The following is a 21,077-nucleotide window of genomic DNA, read 5'->3' as shown; positions in this document are numbered from 1 at the left end:
TCAATGCTTTGAAAAACAAAAGCAAACCGTTCAAGACACATCCGGTTTTTAATGAAACGCAAATGACACAAATTGCCTCTAAGTCAATAGAAATTCCTGCAAGAAGATATGTTTATTAAACTGGTAACCTCAAGGAAAAATTGAAATCTAAAGAAGTAATTAGCAAAACACGGCCATTAACATCAGGATTTTTTTTTACCTGTGAGGCACGTGCTCTCCAAATGGTATCATTGTGTGTAAATGATGAATGGCTTGGTTATTGGAACAAGGATAAGCAACATACTGTTCTCCTCTTATTGTGTCGGTGAAATATTTTATTGACTTCCAATGACTACAAAAACCTAAAATTGGAAAGCAAGATAAATGGTCAGTGTAGGGTTTAAACATGACTAAAATGAATTTTTTTAGGCCTAAATTAGGTTTAATCTTGGTTTCTGTTACCAAACATCTTAACTTCAGCTCAAAAGTCTAGACCAGAAACACATGAAAAAATAACATTAAATCTATCTATAACTCTGGGTCGCTATTACAACTTATTTGGGTAAATTATATACCTCTTCTTTGTCATCTCTGTCAGATTAGACTTTTACGGGTATAATTTCCTATTTTTCAAGATAATGATCAGATCTCTTTTCCTGCTTAGCCATGTTATGTGTCACCTTTGATAGTTCTGAAATTTGAACCAAGCAAAAATCTCATACCCTACCACTCCCCCGTCCATTCTTAATCCTGAAAAAAAAATATTAAATTACCATTGTAATTCTCCGTTGATCTTGTTATGATAAATACGTTTTCCAGCAACTCAATTGACTTCCAGTCATTAAACCATCGTGATACACTAATTTTACAAAATCAGAACAGAAATCAGACAGAAAACATTAAAAGTTGAGAAAACACAGGTCTTTTAACTTAAAGTTTTCCTGTGGATAAACTTAGGGATATCAATTTTAGTCCATTTTAGAAGAGCTGTGGCCTTACGTCAGAAAATGAGGTTTATCAGCTCCTAAGGAGTTCCGAGATTGAGAAGAACTAGAGTGTTTTGTTTTTGAAGAAACTCAATCCATGGATAGATATTTTTCAATTTATTCATTATGTTTATCCCTTTTCTTTGTTTATTTTTGTATTCAGAGATTCAAATTACACTCCTATTGATTGGGCGTATTGAACTGCATTTGCTACTTTTTAATTTCTGGTGACATCATTCGCCCAAGGTTAAGAAGGTATAGTGAATAAAAAAGGATTAAAATAAAAATAAACTGTGAGGAAACAATGAATTTAATTGTTCAAAGGCTCAGGACCTTTATCGGCACAAGGAGAAAGAATAAGATGAAAATTGATCCCCCTCCCTCCCATGTTTAACTCAAAGGACCACAGAGAATAAGGTAAACACTTGTGGCGTAGAAACATATCTTTTCTTGTGTTATCTTTATCGAATTTAAAGGCACCTTTGCCGTGACTCGAAACTAAATAAAATGCTTTACCAACTAACAACAGCTCGGACATTAAGAGTTTTAAATTTACCAATTGCTCCATTGTGAATGCCTGGTCTTCCACAGCCTGGTTGATTGTCTCCTCCATTAACGTAGAAGTCGACATCCCCAAGTGATTGCTGTATGCCAAAATGCCCGTATTTTGCAAGTCCAACATCTGTATGTACAACATCAACAAATGTGGCATCACTGCGATGTAATCTTTGGGTTGGTGGCAGGATTTTATAGATTGGGCCAGCAGGGTCAAAAGCTAATCAAAAATATCTAGTCTTATCACTCAAAAAAATATGTCAGAACTTGGAATAAAAAGAATAATTTCACAAATTATTTTCATGCAATTCGACAATCATCAGTATACTACGTCGCTTAGAACTACAAAATACTTTTTTTATTATTCGAAATTTAATATTATGTACATTTTTCAAAAGTCTACAATATTTGTATGTGTCCAAAGTTTTGGATCGTATTTTATGTTTCTATGTTTTTCGATATATTTAAAAAAAAATTCACTTTTGAAACTTCTTTTTCCTTCAATAATAAAACTTGCCTTAAAAAAAATCAAATGTCTTCCTAATAAGCATTTATTTTTAAATTTTTCTCTAATATTAAAATTTGTTTTTATTTCAAGTTTTTCTTTCCATTTTTATTTCAATTTTATAATCTTAATGGCCAGCTAAGTCTGAAATAACTCTATGGTTGAAAATAAAATGACGCTTAAAAAGACAAGGTTCAAGGTTCTTTTAATGTAACCAATATATACAAAATATTAGGTAACTCAAGGCTGAGAGTATAGCTCGAATGCAATTCCGCTGCCTTAAACAGACAAGACAGTGCACCTAGGAATCTAGAATAACAGCAATGTTTAGCTGTTCCAGGTGCTGACTTGACAATAACCACTAGTTGATCAGCATATGTATATAACTTAGAACTGTAATTCTAATCATATAAATTAATTACTTTTCTATCTTATTTTCTTACGGTCTATATGTTTAAATTTGTCAAAAATCTCAAAATAGATTTTCATGTTTCCAAGCTTTTTGGTATATTTTCATACATCTCTAAATTTTTTAATCTCTTTTTTTAAGTTTTGTGTTGAAAAAATAAAATATTTTTCTAATAAATATAAACTTTTGAATTTTTTAACATTAAAATTTCAGTTTTTATATTCTTAACAGAAAGCTAGGACTAAAATAACCCTGTAGCAAAATGACACTCAAAAAGGCATGTGTTCTAATGCAGTCACTATGCTACTATTTTAGCCGAAAACAAGGTATTGTGGATCTGTTTGAACCAACACTGGATGGGGATTTTTAATATATACTAGCTGTTGGGGTGGCGCCCCCCTAGCCCCCCTGCGCGCGTAAGTCGTTACGCGCCATATTGGTTAAGCGCCATTGTAGTTGTGTCCCTGTGTCCCACCTGTGAAAAAAGATATATATATATATATATATATATATATATATATATATATATATATATATATATATATATATATATATATATATATATATATATATATATATATATATATATATTTAACTACATAAAACTTGCGAATATACAACATTCTTGGCTGTCCCATTGTCTGTGCATATAAATAGATTGTCAGGTTTACCAACTCTTGAACATGCAACATATAATTGTCCATGGGAAAAACAATCCGTATTCAGATCTATACCTCATTATTCTAATGATTGCCCTTGAGCTTTGTTGATGGTGATTGCTAATCGAACATTCCCTGTGTCCCCGTCGTCATTTATATATCCCCTGTGCCCCCCGGCCTCCCCGTTGTTGTTGTTTCCCTTTGTCCCGGTCGTCATTTTTGTCCCGGTGTCCCAGTCTGTAATTTCTCTTTGAGTGTCGCGGTCGTCATTTATATTCCCTGTGTCCCGGTCGTCATTTTGTCCCGGTCGTCATTTGTGTTCTGGTGTCCCGGTCTGTGATTTCTCTTTGAGTGTCCTGGTCGTCATTTATATTCCCTGTGTCCCGGTCGTCATTTGTGTCCCGGTGCTTTGTTGATGGTGATTGCTAATCGAACATTCCTTGTGTCCCGGTCGCTTTCTCTTTGAGTGTCCCGGTCGTCATTTGTATTCCCTATGTCCCGGTGTCCCGGTCGTCATTTGTGTCCTTATGTCCCGGTCCGTTAATTTCGTCAGTCGACAAACATGACGTCAGTCGACACACAAACATGACGTCACTCGACACACACACACACAACTTATTTTTATATATATAGATTGTCAGGTTTACCGACTCTTGAACATGCAACATATAATTGTCCATGGGAAAAACAATCTGTATTCAGATCTATACCTCTTTATTCTAATGATTGCCCTTGAGCTTTGTTGATGGTGATTGCTAATCGAACATTCCCTGTGTCCCCGTCGTCATTTATATATCCCCCTGTGCCCCCCAACGTCACCGTTGTTGTTGTTTCCCTTTTTCCCGGTCGTCATTTGTGTCCCGGTGCTTTGTTGATGGTGATTGCTAATCGAACATTCCTTGTGTACCGGTCGCTTTTTATTTGAGTGTCCCGGTCGTCATTTATATTCCCTATGTCCCGGTGTCCCGGTCGTCATTTGTGTCCCGATGTCCCGGTCTGTAATTTCGTCAGTCGACAAACATGACGTCAGTCGACACATAAACATTACGTCACTCGACACACACACACACAGACAACTTATTTTTATATATATAGAAGACTGGATGACAGAGCGGGACCGTCCCCTCTCCTATAACTAGTCCGATTTTAAAGAAGTTTTGTAAATGAATGTATTACTTCGTGTTACGTCCTTTAATTCAAATGGTGTGTTAGGGAAATTACCTGTACTTCATAGTTTTTGAATGAAAAATCATCGTTATTATGTCTTCAAGAACACCACCTCCTTGATCATTCGTTGAATCTGCTTTCTAGTTTGTCTACTCAGCATGATATTTTTGCTGTTCCCGCTACACCGACTGGTGGGCGTCCCTCCGGTGGTTTAGCTACTATTTTACCCAAGTCTTTTAATGCAACTATTCTAGCAATTGATACAAATTTTTTAGCTTGTAGCTTTTCAAACGTAGTTTTAATTAATTGTTATTCTCCGACTGATTACCGTGATGATATTTCTTTTGATGCGTTTACTCAATGCTGTTTTAATCTTAGACGTTTTGTCTCTAGTTTACAGTCAAATTTGCGTACTTATATTTTAGGTGACTTTAACTGTGATCCAAACATAGCAAATGAAAGGGGTACAATTTTATCATCTTGTCTTCCTAATTTTTCTGTTTTACCGAAGTCCCAGGATTTTACTTATATTCATTGGATTGGTAGTACAACTAATATTGATCATGCTTTTTCTTCTAACCCAAGTGATCCTTTGCCTGTGGTTATTGTAATCGAAGATATCCCCGTTAGTGACCACATGCCGCTTCAGTTCCTTTTACCCCTTTGCCTTCTCGTCCTTCCCCATTTTGTTTTAATTGATAAAAACAAAATGGGGATAAAATGTTTTAATTGATAATGTTTTTATTCCTGATAGTTTGGATTCAATGGACCGTAATCCCTCTTTGAGTATTAATTGTCTTTATTTTGAATTAACCCATTGCTTAAAGTATGGTGCTGCGGCAGTTTTTCCTACTAATAGGATAAAATTGGGCGCGCAGAAACCTTTTTGGAGCCTCAATCCTTTTTTGGTAAACTTTAATAAGGCGACAAAACAAGCGTATTGGGAATGGCGGGCGCTTGGTAAGCCTAGAGACTCGCATCCAGCTTTTTTGCTAATGAAAAAGAGAAAGGCCGAATTCCAAGCGGAGCTCCGTCGTCATAATAACCTGATCATAGAAGAAGCTTCTTCAAAAACTGATAACGACAAGGACAAGAATCTCCTTTGGAATGTTCTCCGAGGCAATAGGCGGACTAGCATGCCTGATACTAATTCCACACCATCGCTAAGAGAGTGGGAAAATTATTTTTCTAAGTTCTCGACTTCGCACGACTCTAACAGTGTTGTGTTGCAATTAGATGAAAGGTTGGAGAATTTTTCAACTGATTACAGGATTTCTGAGGATATGTTACGTATAGCAATCAAAACGTTAAAGGCGCAGTCGGCTAAGGATCATGATGGCGTATTTGCTAATCACCTTAAACTTGCTCCTTCTTCTTTTCTTATTGCTCTACTGGTATTTTTCAACCTTTTACTTATTACTGGTTTAGTACCATCGTCATTCTATATTGGCATAGTTACGCCTATTCCTAAGAGCGGGAAAAAAGACTTGTCATCTTGTAGTTTCTGGAGACCAATTACTAGGGGTTCTATGATTGGTAAAGTGTTTGAGTTGTGTTTGAAGGATCTCCTTGAAATTCTTGAAGCTGGTTCTAATCAAGTTGGTTTCAAGAGAGGTTTTGGATATGACCACACCCATGCATCTTTCAGAAAAGTTATTGAAGAAGCGATAATCTCTGGTCGACCGCTATACGTCCTCTTGATTGATATCAAAGGGGCCTTTGATAACATCTCTCGTGCATCTGCACTGCTCGCTTTAATCCATGCTGGATTGCCCCTAGCTGTCATTCGAGTCCTTCGCTCTTGGTATTCTGGATGGAAGATCCGTATTTGTCCGAGTTCGTCTTCATCTCAGTCCAAATTAATTCAAGTGGGTAGAGGAATTAGATAGGGAGGAATTATTTCTCCTTATATATTCAATTCATGTTTAGCTACTGCCCTTAATTCTCTGACATGCTCTTTTGTTTCATTATCTCGAAATCTGTCTTACATTGCATATGCTGATGACATTATCCTTCTAAGCCGGTCCAAGTCTAGTCTTGTTTCTAATTTTAATATTTTAATTAATTGTTTAAAAGGTTTGGGCCTTTCTATCAGTTTTGAAAAATGCCAATTTTTTGTTGTAAATTGTTTAGAGGATAATGTCAGGGCGACTCTCGTTTGCGGCAATGGTGTTATTTTTCAATCGTCGCCAAAAGTCAATTATTTGGTACTACCTTATGCTGCTTCGAAAAAAGAGTTTAAACCAGACCTGGTTCAGCATGTTCAGATGAAACTACGCAAGGCATTTGGACTTTTGATTCGTTTTCGGGGTCTTTATCGTCGGGACGTCATTGGTCGTATGTATAGCGCTGTTGTTCTGCCTCACGTATTGTTCCCGTCCTTCCTCTTCTGTAATTTCAGACCTTCTGATCTTTCGCCCATTAAGGTTTCTTATTTTAAATTTTGTAAATTTTTACTGTGTTTCCCCCTTTCTTCTAGTAACACTGAGATTGTTTTAAAGCTTAAAGTGAAGGATCTTGTAGTCTGTATAAAGAAAAAATATAAAACATTTGAAGGTAAGGCGAAAATTAACCTTCAGGCCACAATTTATCTCCGTTTTTTAGTAACAGTTCTGGCTCTTGCTGATTCATAGGCTAAACTATTTAGCAAGTGTCTTTGAATCTTTTTTTTCTTCTCTTTTTAAGTGTTTGATCAATATTTGATAGGTTTTGATTGTAAGTGTTATCATTTGTCTTTTCTTTATATTATATTGTAGTGTACTTCTCATTTTTTGAGGGAAATAAAGAAAATAAATAAATAAAAATTAATCTTATGACTTTCATCCAGAATTGTGAGAAGGCAAAAATGAACCCACAATCCTTTCATACCCCTCTTTCCTCCCAAATCTCCACCAATATTTTGACTGAGAGACATACATATCGTAGAATTTTTGAAGTGCAGTAATTTCGGTCTTAATCCCCCCCTGAGTCCCTTCAAAAGATATTAGTGTTTCTCCCGGTGACATAGACCTTGTAGGTCTGGGGAGTTTTCATCTATTTGCCTGCCCTAATTTGCTTAAGAGTTTCCACTATCTCCCCCTCTCTAAAGGGCTTTCTCTCTCTCTCCCCAAACTCTGTACGCTTACGATATTTTCCTGCGGTGGATGGAGGGTATTGTATGCTGTTCTTGCACCCAACAGGAAATTTTCCAAATATTTTAACCCCAGCTTTATTCTCATGGTCTCTCTTAATCTGAAGCTTCGTCCAAGTTGAAAGTTTTCCTTCATTTCCTAAGAATGAACGTCAGAGACCTATCTCAATTCCGTAAAATGTGAGTGAAGTTTCAAGCAATCAATCCCCTGAATATATCTTATGGCATGTACAGTTGTAATAATATTGCTATATGCACTCTCATGATAAGTTCATTAGCATAACCGTATTAGAAAAAAATTTGGGTGAATAAGCTACGTATTCCTGTCACGGCATGATTAACATTTATTCAACGCTCATTGAATAAGAGGAATGACCAGTTATTACAATACTTAATATTTAGGTCTTGACAATTATATGAATAAATTTTTTGTTTTGGGTTGTATGAAACTGGTCTTGAAACACCCTTGGATAAAGTAAATCCGAGGAGTTTATAATACGAAATGACTTTTAATGAATAAAAATAGTAACAAATCTGCTACCGCTTCTTTTCTTATGACATGCACTTGGGTAGAGTAATCCTACGAACTTATTTTCCGAAATTAATAAGTTCAATGTCATTTTTAGAGGGACCTTCTGGTCATCCATGTTGCAGATCCAACAACCCCCGACACCCTTCCCCCAACTCTTTTCCCGACCTATTTTCTTTAAACTAAGAATTCTTTTTAGAGTTTTAATCTTTAGAGTTTAGTTTTTAGAGTGTACCGCTCGGAAGCGGTATAAGAGAGTCTAAAACGAAAGAATTAGGGTTTTACAAAAGTTTTGGAGAGATGAATAGGACTCTGCTTCGAGATAGACAACTGAAGCGAGAATTTATCAAGATTTAATCTTACACAAACACTATCACCAGCTCACAAGTGGAATACTAGAATCTGAAAGCAGTGAATTGGGTTCTTACCAAAGTCTGAGAGAGGAATAGGATTCTTTTTAGAGTTAGAGACATAGAAGTTAGAATTCATCAAAAATCATTGAGACACGGACACTACTATCAGCTCATAAGTTGTATACTAGAGTCTGAAATAGAAGAATTAGGTTTTTACCAAAGTCTGATAGAGATGAATCATATTCTTTTTATAGTTGGAGACATATGAAGTGGGAATTTGTCAAGATTCTGTCAGACAGAGACACTAATACAAACTCAAAAGTGGTATACTACGGTATGAAATAGATAAAGTAGATTTTTACCAAATATGAGAGAGATGAATTGGATTGTTTTAGAGTTAGATACACATGAAATGGGAATTTATCAAGGTTCAGTCAGACACAGACATTACTACCACCTCAGAAGTGGTATACTAAAGTCTAAATTAAGGGAATTAGGTTTCTACCAAAGTCTGAGAGAGATGAATCGGATTCTTTTTAGAATTAGAGACAAATAGAGTGGAACTTTTTCAAGGCTCAGTCAGACACAGACACTACTACCAACTCAAAAGTGGTATACTCGAGTATGAAATGGGTTATGAAATGGGATATTTTACCAGCTCAGAAGTGGTATACCAGAGTCTAAGATAGGTGAATTAGGTTTTTACCTAAGTCTGAGAGAGATGAATTGGATTTTTATTAGAGTTAGAGACATATGAAGTGGAAATTTATCAAGATTCTGTCAGACGCAGACTCAGTCAGATGTTTCTATGTATTTCAGTCAGATCAGCTCCAATGCATCTAACTCTAAAACGGATCTAATTCATCTCTCTCAGAATTTGTAAAATTTAATTTACCTATTTCAGACTCTACTAGACCCCTTGTAAGCTGGTAGTAGTGTCTCTGTCTGACAAACTCTTGATAAATTTTCACTTAATGTGTCTGTAACTCTAAAAGAAATCTGATTAATTTCCCTTAGAGTTTGGTAAAAACCTAATTCACCTATTTTAGACTCTAGTGTATTATTTGTGAGTTGGCAGTAGTGTCTGTAACTGACTGAATCTTGATAAATTCCCACTTCATATGTCTCTTGCTCTAAAATGAAACCGTTCATTCGTCTCAAACTTTGGTACAAATCTAATTCACCAGTTTAAGACTCTATTATATCACTTTTGAGATGGTAGTATTGTCTGTTTCTGACTGAATCTTGATAAATTCCCACTTCACATGTTTCTAACTTTAAAAAGAATGCGATTCATCTCTTTCAGACCTTGGTAAAACCCAATTAATCTATTTCAGACCCTAATATATCACTTTTGTGGTGGAAATAGTGGTTTTTTTCTGACGGAATCTTAATTAATTCTCACTTTATATGTCTCTAACTCTAAATGAACCCAATTCATCTCTCCCACACTTTGGTAAAAACTTAATTCAGCTATTTCAGACTCTAGTATACCACTTTTGAGCTGGTAGTAGTGTCTATTTCTGACGAATCTTTAATCGGTTCCACTTCATATATCTCTAACTCTAAGAGAAACTAACTCATCTATATCGGACTTTAGTAATAACTGAATTCATCTGTTTCACATTCTAATATATCACTTCTGAACTTTAGAAATTTCTATGTCTTGATAAATCTTTATAAACTCATACTTCAAATGTCTCTAACTCTAAAAAGAATCCGATTCATCTCTCCCATATTTTTTTAGAAACCTAACTCACCTATTTCCACTCTAGTATACAATTTTTGAGTTGGCAGCAGGGTCTGTTCCCGACTGAATCAAAATATGTTCCCAGATCTTATGTCTCTAACTCTAGAATATTCCAATTCATCCCTCTCAGACTTTCGTAGAGCCCTAATTCACCAATTTCAGACTCTAGTATTCCATTTTTGAGCTGATAGTGGAGTCTGTGTCTGATTGAATCGTGACAAATTCTCAACCTCTAAGTCTCTAAATAAACAAAACAATCCGCTTCATCTCTCTGAAACTCGATTAAAAACTAATTCACCTCTTTCAGACTAAACACACTAATTTAGAGCTGGTAGAAGTGTCTGACAGAATCTTGGTAAAATCTTTTTACATATGTATTTAACTCTAAAAAGAATCCAAATCATCTCTCTCAGACTATGGTAAAAACCTAATTCCCTTATTTTACACTCTAGTACACCACTTGTGAGCTGATTTAAGTCTTTCTGTCTGAGACAATCCTTATAAATTCCCTCATAATATGTATCCAACTCTAAAAAAAAACCGTTTAGCTCTCTGAGACTTTTGTAAACACCTAATCCAATTATTTCAGACTCAATCACACCCTTTGTGAGCTGGTAGTAGTGCTTGTACCTGACTGATTCTTCATAAGTTCTCACTTCATGTGTCTCTAACTCTAAAAATAATACAATTCATCTCTCTCAGAGATTGGCAAAAACCTAATTCACCTATTCCGACTCTAGTCTACCATTTTTGTGCTAGTGTTAGTGTCTGTGACTGACTAATTTTGATAAATTCCCACTTCATATTTCTAAACTCTAAAAAGAATCCGATTCATCTTTCTAAAACTTTCGTAAGAAATCGAATAGTTGATAAGTTCCCACTTCCTATGCCTCTATCTCTTGGCAAAAACCTTATTCACCTATTTCAGATTCTATCATACGACTTGCAAGCTAGTAGAATCGTTTGTGTCTGACTGAATCTTGATAGATTCTTACTTAATTTGTGTTTAATACTAAAAGGATCCGAAACATATCTCTCAGACTTTGATAAAAACCTGATTCACCTATTTGAGACTCCAGTATACCTTTTATGAGCTGGTATGAGTGCCTGTGTCTGACTGAATAATGATAAAGTACCACTTCATATGTCTCTAAACCCTAAGACAATCCGATTCCTCTCTCTTTCTCTCTCTCTCTCAGACTTTGGTAAAGACCTAATTCATTTACTTCAGACTCTAGTATACAACATGTGAGGTGGTATTAGTTTATGTATCTGATTGAATCTTGATAAATTCTCACTTAGTATGACTCTAAATTTAAAAAGAATCCTGTTCATCTCTCTCAAACTTTGGTAGAAACCTAAATCACGTATTTCATACTCTAGTTTGCCAATTGTGAGGTGATAATAGTGTCTGTTTTTGACTGAGTCATGATAAATTCTCGCTTCACATGTCTTTAAATCTATAAAGAATCTGATTCATAGTATTTAAACAGGGTTCACCTATTTCAGACTCTAGTATACCACTTGTGAGCTGGGATTAGTGTCTGTGTCGGACTAAATCTTGATAAATTCCCTTTTCATGTGTCTCTGACTCTCAAAAAAGAATCCAACTCATCTCACTCAGACTTCCATAAAACCATGTTCACCTACTTCACACTCTAGTATACAACTTATTATCTGGTGTTAGTGTCTGTATCTGACTGACTTTGATAATTTCCCTTTTAATATGTCTCTAACTCTGAACAGATTCTGATTCATCTCTCTCAGACTTTTGTAAACACCTAATTTACCTAATTCAGACTCTAGTATACCCTTTGTGAGCCGGAAGTAGTGCCTGTTTCTGACTGATCTTGATCAATTCTAAATTCATATGTCTCTAGCTCTAAAAATAATGCTATTCATCTCTCTCAGAATTTGGTAAAAACCTAATTCACCTATTTCAAATTCTAGTATACCACTTCTAAGCTGGTAGTATTGTCTGTATCTGAAAGAGAGTTTGGTAAAAACCTAATTCACCTATTTCAGAATCTAGTATACATCTTGCCAGCTGGTGGTAGCGTCTGTTTGTGACTGTAGCTTGATCAATTCTGACTTCATTTGTCTCTAACTCTAATACAATCCGATTCATCTGTCTCAGACTTTGATAAAACCTGAATTTTGATAATTCACCTAATTTGGGCTCAAGTACACCTTTTGCAAGCTGGTAGAAGTATCTGTGTTTGACTAAATCTTGATAAAGTCCTACTTCGTATGTCTCTAACTCTAAAAAGAATTCGATTCTCTCTCAGACTTTGGTAGAAACCTAATTTACCTGTTTCAGACTTTAGTATACCACTTTTAAGCTGATAGTAGTGTGTCTGTTCTACTGACTCCTGATTAATTTTTTCCTCATATGTCTTTAACGCTAAAAAGAATCCGATTAGTCTTTCTCAGACTTTGGTAAAAACCAAAATCATCTATTTTAGACTCTAGTATTCCACTTTTGAGCTGGTAATAGTGTCAGTGTCTGACTGAATCTTGGTAAATTCCCGTTTCTTGTGTCTGAAACTCTAAAAACAATCCAATTTATCTCTCTCAGACTTTAGTAAAAACCTAGTTGACTTATCTCAGACTCTAGTTCACCACTTTTGAGCTAGTAGTAACGTCTGTGTCTTAAAATTGGTAAATTCCCACATCATATGTCTCTAACTCTAATATTCACCTACTGAAAACTGTAGTATACCATATGTGAAATGGTACTTGCGTCCGCTTCTGACTAAATATTGATAAATTCCCACTTCATAGGTCTCTAACTGTAACAAGGACCCGAATAAACTCACTTAGAATTGGGTAAAAACCTAATTCACTTATTTCACACTCTAGTATACCACTGGCGAAATGGTAGTAAGGCCTTTGTCTGAAAGAATCTTGATAAATTCCTCTTCATGTGTTTTTCAGACGTTAGTATGCTCAGACTTTCGTACACCCTTTGTGAGCTGGTGGTAGAGTCTTTGTCTGTCCGAATCATGATAAACTCTCACCTCTTGTGTCTCTTACTCTAACCAGAACCACGATTCCTCACTCTCAGAATTTGGTAATACCTATTTAACGTATTAAGACTCTAGTATACCATTTTTTGTCTGGTAGCAGTTCTGTGACTAACTGAATTTTGATGAATTCCCGCACCATACGTCTCTAAATCTAAAAAGAATCCGATTCATCTCTCTCAGAGTTTGGTTAACACCTAATTCACCTATTTTAGAGTCTAGCATAGGACTTTAAAGCTGGTTTTAATGTGTGCTTCTAATTGAATCTCGATAAATTCTCACTTCATATGTGTCTAACTCTAAAAAAATCTGATTCATCTCTTTCAGACTATTGGAAAAACTTAATTCACATGTTTCAGACTCTAGAAAACTGCTTCTGAGTAGGTTGTAGTGACTTTGTCTGGCTTAATATTGATAAATTTCATATGGCTCTAATTCTAGAAAAAATGCGATTCATCTCTCTCAGACTTTCATAAAAACCTAATTCACCTATTTCAGACTCTAATATACTATTTGTGAGCAGATATTTGTGTCGATCTTTGACTAAATCTTGATAAATTCCCACTTCAAATGTTTCTAACCCTAAAAAAAATCCAATTCATCTTTCTCAAACTTTGGGAAAACCTAGTTCACTTATTTCAGACTCTAATGTCCGCATCTGACTGAATATTGATAAAATCTCAGTTCATGTGTATCTAACTCAAAATTGAATCCAATTAATCTCTCTCAGAGTCTGATAAAAACCGAATTCCGTTATTTCTGACTTTAGTGTACCATTTGTGAGCTGGTAGTTGTTTCAGTGAAAGAGTAATATTGTTAAATTCCCAATTTATATGTCTCTGACTGTAAAATAATCCAATTCATATTCCCCAGTGTTTGGTAAAAACATAATCAACCTATTTCAGACTCTAGAATACTATTTGTGAAGTTGTTGACAAATTCCCACTTCTTGTGCATGTGCGTTTAAAAAGAAACCGATTCTTCTCTCTCAGACTTTGGTATAACTCTAATTCACTCGTTTTAGACTCTTGTATATCACTTTTGAGCTGGTAGTGGCTAATTTATCTGGCTGAATCTTGATAAATTTCCAATTCATATGTCTCTAACTGTAAAACGTTTCCCATTCATATCTCTCTGACTTTGGTAACTCTAAAAGGAATCCGTTTCATCTCTCTCAGACTTTGGTAAAAACGTAATTCACTTATTTCAGACTTTAGTGTACTACTGGTGAGCAGGTAGTAGTGTCCATATCTGACTGAATCTCGATCAATTCCCATTTAATTTGTTTCTAACTCTAAAAAGAATCCAATCCATCTTTTTCAGACTTTGATAAAAAAAAAAACCTAATTCACCTATTTCAGAGCCTAGTTTACCGCTTGTGAGCTGGTAGTAGTGTCTATAATCGGATTAATCACTCTCAGGCTTCTTTAAAAACCTAATTCATCTATTTTAGATTCTAGTATGCCATATCTAGCATATAATGTCTTATAATGTCATTTTAAGATGTGTAATTAAAAAGATGAAAATTTCATCTTTGAAATAACCTCACCATGAAAAGTTAAAAAAACAGTAAGTAAAAAAAAAGAAAAATATTGCTTCAAACATTATTCACTCGTCTTAGACTCTTGTATATCACTTTTGAGCTAGTAGTAGCTAATTTTTCTGACTGAATCTTGATAAATTTCCACTTCAAACATAATTTTTCTAATAGTAAAAATCACGACTAACACACATATATATATATATATATATATATATATATATATATATATATATATATATATATATATATATATATATATATATGTATAAATTTAGGTTGTTATAAGTATATTTAAAGTTATTTAAGACATATACAAAAAAGTTGAAAATTTTTTTCAACTTCCTCCAAAACAATAAAAAAATATCTAATTAAAAAATTATTCTTAGTTCTAAGAATATGGGGGGGGGTAAAAGTTGAGGAAGTTTCTTGGGGGCTCTTGGAGTTGGGACAGACATGGATTACCATAGGTTCACTCTAAAAAAATATGCCACCAAAGTGTTTATTCATTGGGGAACACAAGTTCACTGCTTTACTTTACCTAAGCTGGTGTCATAAGAAATAAGGGGTAGCAGATTTTTTGTACTTTTATTCATAAAAAAATTTGGTTAGTATTATAAAACCCACCCGATTTATTTTACCCAATTGCATGTCAAGACCAGTTTCATACAATCAAAAAAAAAATCATTGATAGAATTTTGATAACCTGAAAATTAAGTATCATAATATCTGGTTATTTTTCTCATTCAGTGAAGGTCAAATAAATGTTAATCATCTCTTGACACGAATATGTAGGTCGTTCATCCATATCTTGTTCTAATATGGTTATGGTAATGGGGTCAGTATGGGAGTTCATATAGCAATACTACTAGTTACAGTGCTTTTCCCCAGTTTGTTCAACTCGTTTAGGAATAATATACATTTATTCTCCTCTTTGTTCAAAATTAATATACAATGATAAATTTTAGCAGGGTTTCATCCAGGTCTGAAGGCTTTCAAGAGTTTGGAATGAAAGTCGTTTAATAAATTAGCAATGTTCTATGTCATCAAGAAAACTAGCAAATCCTCCCTACATTGACAGCATGGGTGCCCAGACCGATTGTTTATGGGACCAATTTAAACTGTTCAGATCCTTCTTTAACTGCCGCTTGAAACAACATAATTCTTTGGCGTTTTAAAGAAGGGCTTAAGTCCACCTTCTTCCGAAAACGAGTTAAACATATGGTTGAAATAAACTAGAACAGATCTCTCGACTGATCAATTTAAAATGGGTCAATCTTTAATTCTGATTGAGTTATAGATTTTTCCATAAAGGCGTAAAAAAGAGCGTAAGTCCCTTATATTGTAAGTTATGAACAGTTGGCAATCTGGAAATTTCCAGTGAATTCCCAAAAGATGACTAGGACTCTATTTTTAGAGTTTCAACTTTCATAAGTTCTAATTTGTAAAAACCATTTTTTCATCATGCGTTTTTATTTTCATTTTACTCGCCTTTAACATTAGAACAACAGCTAAGAGCTCATATGGCACTTGTGACAAGGCAAGAAGAGTTAAGAGATCATATGGTATGAGCTCTAAAAAAATTCTATGAATCAATAGATTGATTTAAAAAGAAAATAAGAGGCTTAATGCCGGTCAGGATTTCAGATAAGAGCTCTGAGTCACCATGTCCTTCAAAATATCAAAATTCATAAAGATCCGATCATCCACTCGTAAGTTATAAATACCTAATTTTTCTAGTTTTTCCTCTCCCTTTAGCCCCCCCAGATGGTCGAATCTGGGAAAACGACTTTATCAAGTCAAATTGTGCAGCTCCCTGACACGCCTACCAATTTTCATCGTCCTAGGACGTCCAAAAGCACCAATCTCGCCAAATCCCTCAACCCTCTCCCCAACTCCCCTAAACAGAGCAAATCCAGTACGGTTCTGTGAATCACGTATCAAGGACATTTGCTTATTCTATCCACCAAGCTTCATCCCGATTCCTCAACTCCAAGTGTTTTCCAAGATTTCCCCCTCCGACTCCCCACAATGTCAAAAGATCTGGTCGGGATTTGAAATAAGAGCTCTGAGACATAAATTCCTTCTAAATATCAAATTTCATTAAGATCCGATCAAATATTCGTAAGATAAAAATACCCCAATTTTCACGTTTTCCAAGAAATCCGGTTTCCCCTCCAACTCCCCCCCCCCATGTCAGAGGATCTGGTCGGAATTTAAAATTAGAGCTTTAAAGCACAAGATCCTTCTAAATATCAAATTTCATTAAGATCTGGTCACCCTTTCGTAAGTTACAAATACCTCAATTTTTCAAAATGACCCCTCCCCCCAACTCCACCAAAGAGAGCAGATCCGGTCCGGTTATGTCAGTCACATATCTCAGACAGGTTTCTATTCTTCCCAACCAGTTTCATCCTGATCTCACCACTTTAAGTATTTTCTAAGATTCCCCCCCCCTAACTTCCCCCCCAATTATGCTTGATCTGGTTGAGATTTAAAATAAGAGATCTAAGTTACGAGGTCCTTCTAAATAAGAAGTTTCATGAAGATACGATCACTCCTTCGTAAGTTAAAAATACGTCATTTTTTTCTAATTTTTCAGAATTAACCCCCCCACCCCACAATAGAGCAGATTCGCTCCAATTATGTAAATCACGTATCTAAGACTTCTACTTATTTTTCCACCAAGTTTTATCCCGATCCCTCTATTCTAAGCGTTTTCCATGATTTTAGGTTCCTCTACCCCAAACTCCTCCCAATGTCACAAGATCCGGTCGGGATTAAAATGAGAGCTTTGAGACACGATATCCTTCTCAATATCAAATTTCATTAAGATCCGATCACCCGTTCGTAAGTTGAAAATACCTTATTTCTTCTAGTCTACCAAAATTAACCCCAAATACCCCAAAGAGAGCGGATCCGTTCCGGTTATGTCAATCATGTATCTAGGACTTGTGCTTATTTTTCCCAGCAAGTTTCGTTACGATCCCTCCGCCTTAAGTGTTCTCCAAGTTTTAGATTTCCCCTCCCAACTCCCCCCAGTGTCACCAGATTCGCTCGGGATTTAAAATAAGAGCTCTGAGACATAAATTCCTTCTAAATATCAAATTTCATTAAGATCCGATCAAATATTCGTAAGATAAAAATACCCCAATTTTCACGTTTTCCAAGAAATCCGGTTTTCCCTCCAACTCCCCCCCCATGTCAGAGGATCTGGTCGGAATTTAAAATTAGAGCTTTAAAGCACAAGATCCTTCTAAATATCAAATTTCATTAAGATCTGGTCACCCTTTCGTAAGTTACAAATACCTCAATTTTTCAAAATGACCCCTCCCCCCAACTCCACCAAAGAGAGCAGATCCGGTCCGGTTATGTCAGTCACATATCTCAGACAGGTTTCTATTCTTCCCAACCAGTTTCATCCTGATCTCACCACTTTAAGTATTTTCTAAGATTTCCGCCCCCCCCTAACTTCCCCCCCAATTATGCTTGATCTGGTTGAGATTTAAAATAAGAGATCTAAGTTACGAGGTCCTTCCAAATAAGAAGTTTCATGAAGATGCGATCACTCCTTCGTAATTTAAAAATACGTCATTTTTTTCTAATTTTTCAGAATTAACCCCCCCCCCCCCCCCCACAATAGAGCAGATTCGTTCCAATTATGTAAATCACGTATCTAAGACTTCTACTTATTTTTCCACCAAGTTTTATCCCGATCCCTCTATTCTAAGCGTTTTCCATGATTTTAGGTTCCTCTACCCCAAACTCCTCCCAATGTCACAAGATCCGGTCGGGATTTAAAATGAGAGCTTTGAGACACGATATCCTTCTCAATATCAAATTTCATTAAGATCCGATCACCCGTTCGTAAGTTGAAAATACCTTATTTCTTCTAGTCTTCCAAAATTAACCCCAAATACCCCAAAGAGAGCGGATCCGTTCCGGTTATGTCAATCATGTATCTAGGACTTGTGCTTATTTTTCCCACCAAGTTTCGTTACGATCCCTCCGCCTTAAGTGTTCTCCAAGTTTTAGGTTTTCCCCTCCCAACTCCCCCCAGTGTCACCAGATTCGCTCGGGATTTAAAATAAGAGCTCTGAGACACAATATCCTTCTAAATATCAAATTTAATTGAGATCCGGTCACCCGTTCGTAAGTTAAAAATACCACATTTTTTCTAATTTTCCAGAATTAACCCACCCCCAACTACCTCAAAGAGAGCGGATCCGTTCCGGTTATGTCAATCATGTATCTAGGACTTTCGCTTATTTTTCCCACTAAGTTTCATCCCGATCCCTCCACCCTAATTTTTTTCCAGGATTTTAGGTTTCCCCCTCCCAGCTCCCCCCTCTCAAATGTTCGTAAGTAAAAATACTTGAAATTTTTTATATTTTTCCAGATTCACGCCCCCCTCCACTCCACCCCCAGACGGTCAAATCGGGAAAACGACTATTTCTAATTTAATTTGGTCAGGTCCCTGATACGCCTGCCCAATTTCATCGTCGTAGCTTACCTGGAAGTGCCTAAAGTAGCAAAATCGGGACCGACAGACCGACAGAATTTGCGACTACTATATGTAACTTGGTTAATACCAAGTGCCATAAAGAACTAGACATAGGCCCTTTTTGAATAGACGCCATGATTGTGAGGAGTCAATAAGAGGTGCTATTTGGGATAATAAATCCAAATAACCAAAATTCATTAATTTGGACTTTCCTTTTAGGATGTATTTCTTTACTTTAGATATTGAGCTATATCTAGGTGGCTTACTTTGAGGGGGTAATTTTGTTACGTTATTATTTTAATAACATTAAATTGAGGGGGTAACATTACATTGAGGGGGTAATTTTACATTATTTTGTAAAATAATGGCTGAAAGCCATCACTTCCCAATTCTAAACATATTGGAAATATCGGTTGACAGTTTCCTTACAGTGATTTGTGTGACTAGAGTCAAAAGTGACTGGAATACTCATTCTCAGTTGCTTTTGTAGGTCAATGTAATTTAATTGGACACTGGCACTATAGTATAATATTTAGAGATCGAAAATTATTCTCTTCACTGTTCTTACAAAATACACCCCAAAAAAAGTTGTAAAAGAATATTTATTTGTTCAAAAGATAAAAAATATGGCAGACAATGCAAAATACTGTCTATGAAGGCCCTAAGTACACAATCAATACATACCTCAGGCTTACTTTTTTTTTTCAGTTACTTTCTCAATTTATCCAAACAAGAAGGCTTTGACTTTTACAGATTCTGACTGACTCGCTTCTTTGGGGGCTTTGGAAACAGGAAATTTTTTACGTCTCAATGGCCTGGTGAATCAGAGGACTTGACAATTTGAATGGCTCGACGACTTCTGTGATTTTGATTTCTTTGACGGCATCGTTGAATTTGCTGAGTTACTTCGTGACTTTAGAGTTGTTATCCTACTGCCAATAAAGATGATGACTGATCTTAGGAAAATATGGTATTTAATTAATTCAGTTCTTAGAACTACTCCTCCTCTGCCTTCAGTTCCATCAATGCTGATACTCGATGGTAAAATCGTCCAAGGAGATGCAGATTTCAGTTAGAGCTTACCTCTTATTTAGCTAATACAGGGAAGGAAATTGCTTCCTCTGCAAGCTCTGCGACTTCCCGTTGCGATTTTACAGCCTATAATGGACGCTCGTGTTTAAAGTCGATCGTCTTGAATTCTGTTCCTGAATTTGAGGTAGCTCGTATCGTGGATGCTCTTAAAGGATCATCCTCTTCAGGACCAGACGAAATTCCTATAAGGGTATCCGTGCCATTCTGCCTGCTATGCTGTCACCATTGACCAAGCTTGTCAATCTGTCTTTCAAGAAAGGAATTTTCCCTGAATCTATTAAGCAATCTAAGGTTGTAGCTCTGTATAAAGGCGGTTTTCGAAGGGATCCTGCTAATTATAGGCCAATTTTCTCCTATCGGTTTTCAGAGAAATTTTTGAGAAGGCTATGCTATCCAGGCTTCTTAGTTTTCTGGATGCAAAAGAATTTTTGCAAGATTTCCAGTTAGGATTCCGAGCGAGTCACTCTATGGAGCAGGCTTGCGCAGCTTTCTCGAATTTCATTCATTCGGCAATAGATTCTGGTCATATCCCGGCAGTTTTATTTTTGGATGTTCGTAAAGCTTTTGATTCCTTGACTCATCGGATTCTTCTTTATAAACTATCGGATAATGACATAAGATCAAACGCTTTTTTTGGTTTGATTCATATCTTTCTGGTAGGCTCATTTCAATTGATCCACTTTTCCAGAGCCCTTCTGAAGTATGTTATGGCGTCCCTCAAGGATCTGTTCTTGGTCCCATTTTATTTATGATTTATGTTAATGATCTGATTTCGTCGGTAAAAAAACACCAGTCCTCTGGCATGCTGTAAGCTGTGTCATCCTGATGCTCGGTCGTGTTCTAATACTACTTCTAACAAAGATTTTCTTGTTGCTTTTGCTGATGATATCACT

General features: G+C 35.9%; 1 protein-coding gene across 2 annotated transcripts in view; it reads right to left on the bottom strand.

Moving 5' to 3' along the window:
• Window positions 1-21,077, bottom strand: part of LOC136028614 (pancreatic lipase-related protein 2-like) — a 53,153-nt gene that overhangs the window by 4,105 nt on the left and 27,971 nt on the right. The window contains exons 5-6 of one of the 2 annotated variants that reach the window (XM_065706443.1): window positions 1,522-1,740; window positions 200-341 (exon numbers count right to left, since the gene is read on the bottom strand). In XM_065706443.1, the coding sequence (XP_065562515.1) occupies window positions 200-341; window positions 1,522-1,740 (361 nt within the window). The remainder of the gene's footprint in view (window positions 1-199; window positions 342-1,521; window positions 1,741-21,077) is intronic. The other variant, XM_065706444.1, reaches the window with a different exon arrangement.

This window comes from Artemia franciscana, chromosome 7 (assembly GCF_032884065.1).
Source record: "Artemia franciscana chromosome 7, ASM3288406v1, whole genome shotgun sequence".
NCBI lineage: Eukaryota > Metazoa > Arthropoda > Branchiopoda > Anostraca > Artemiidae > Artemia > Artemia franciscana.
The sequence above is the reverse complement of the archived record's forward strand: the minus strand, read 5'-3'. Positions and strand labels throughout refer to the sequence as shown.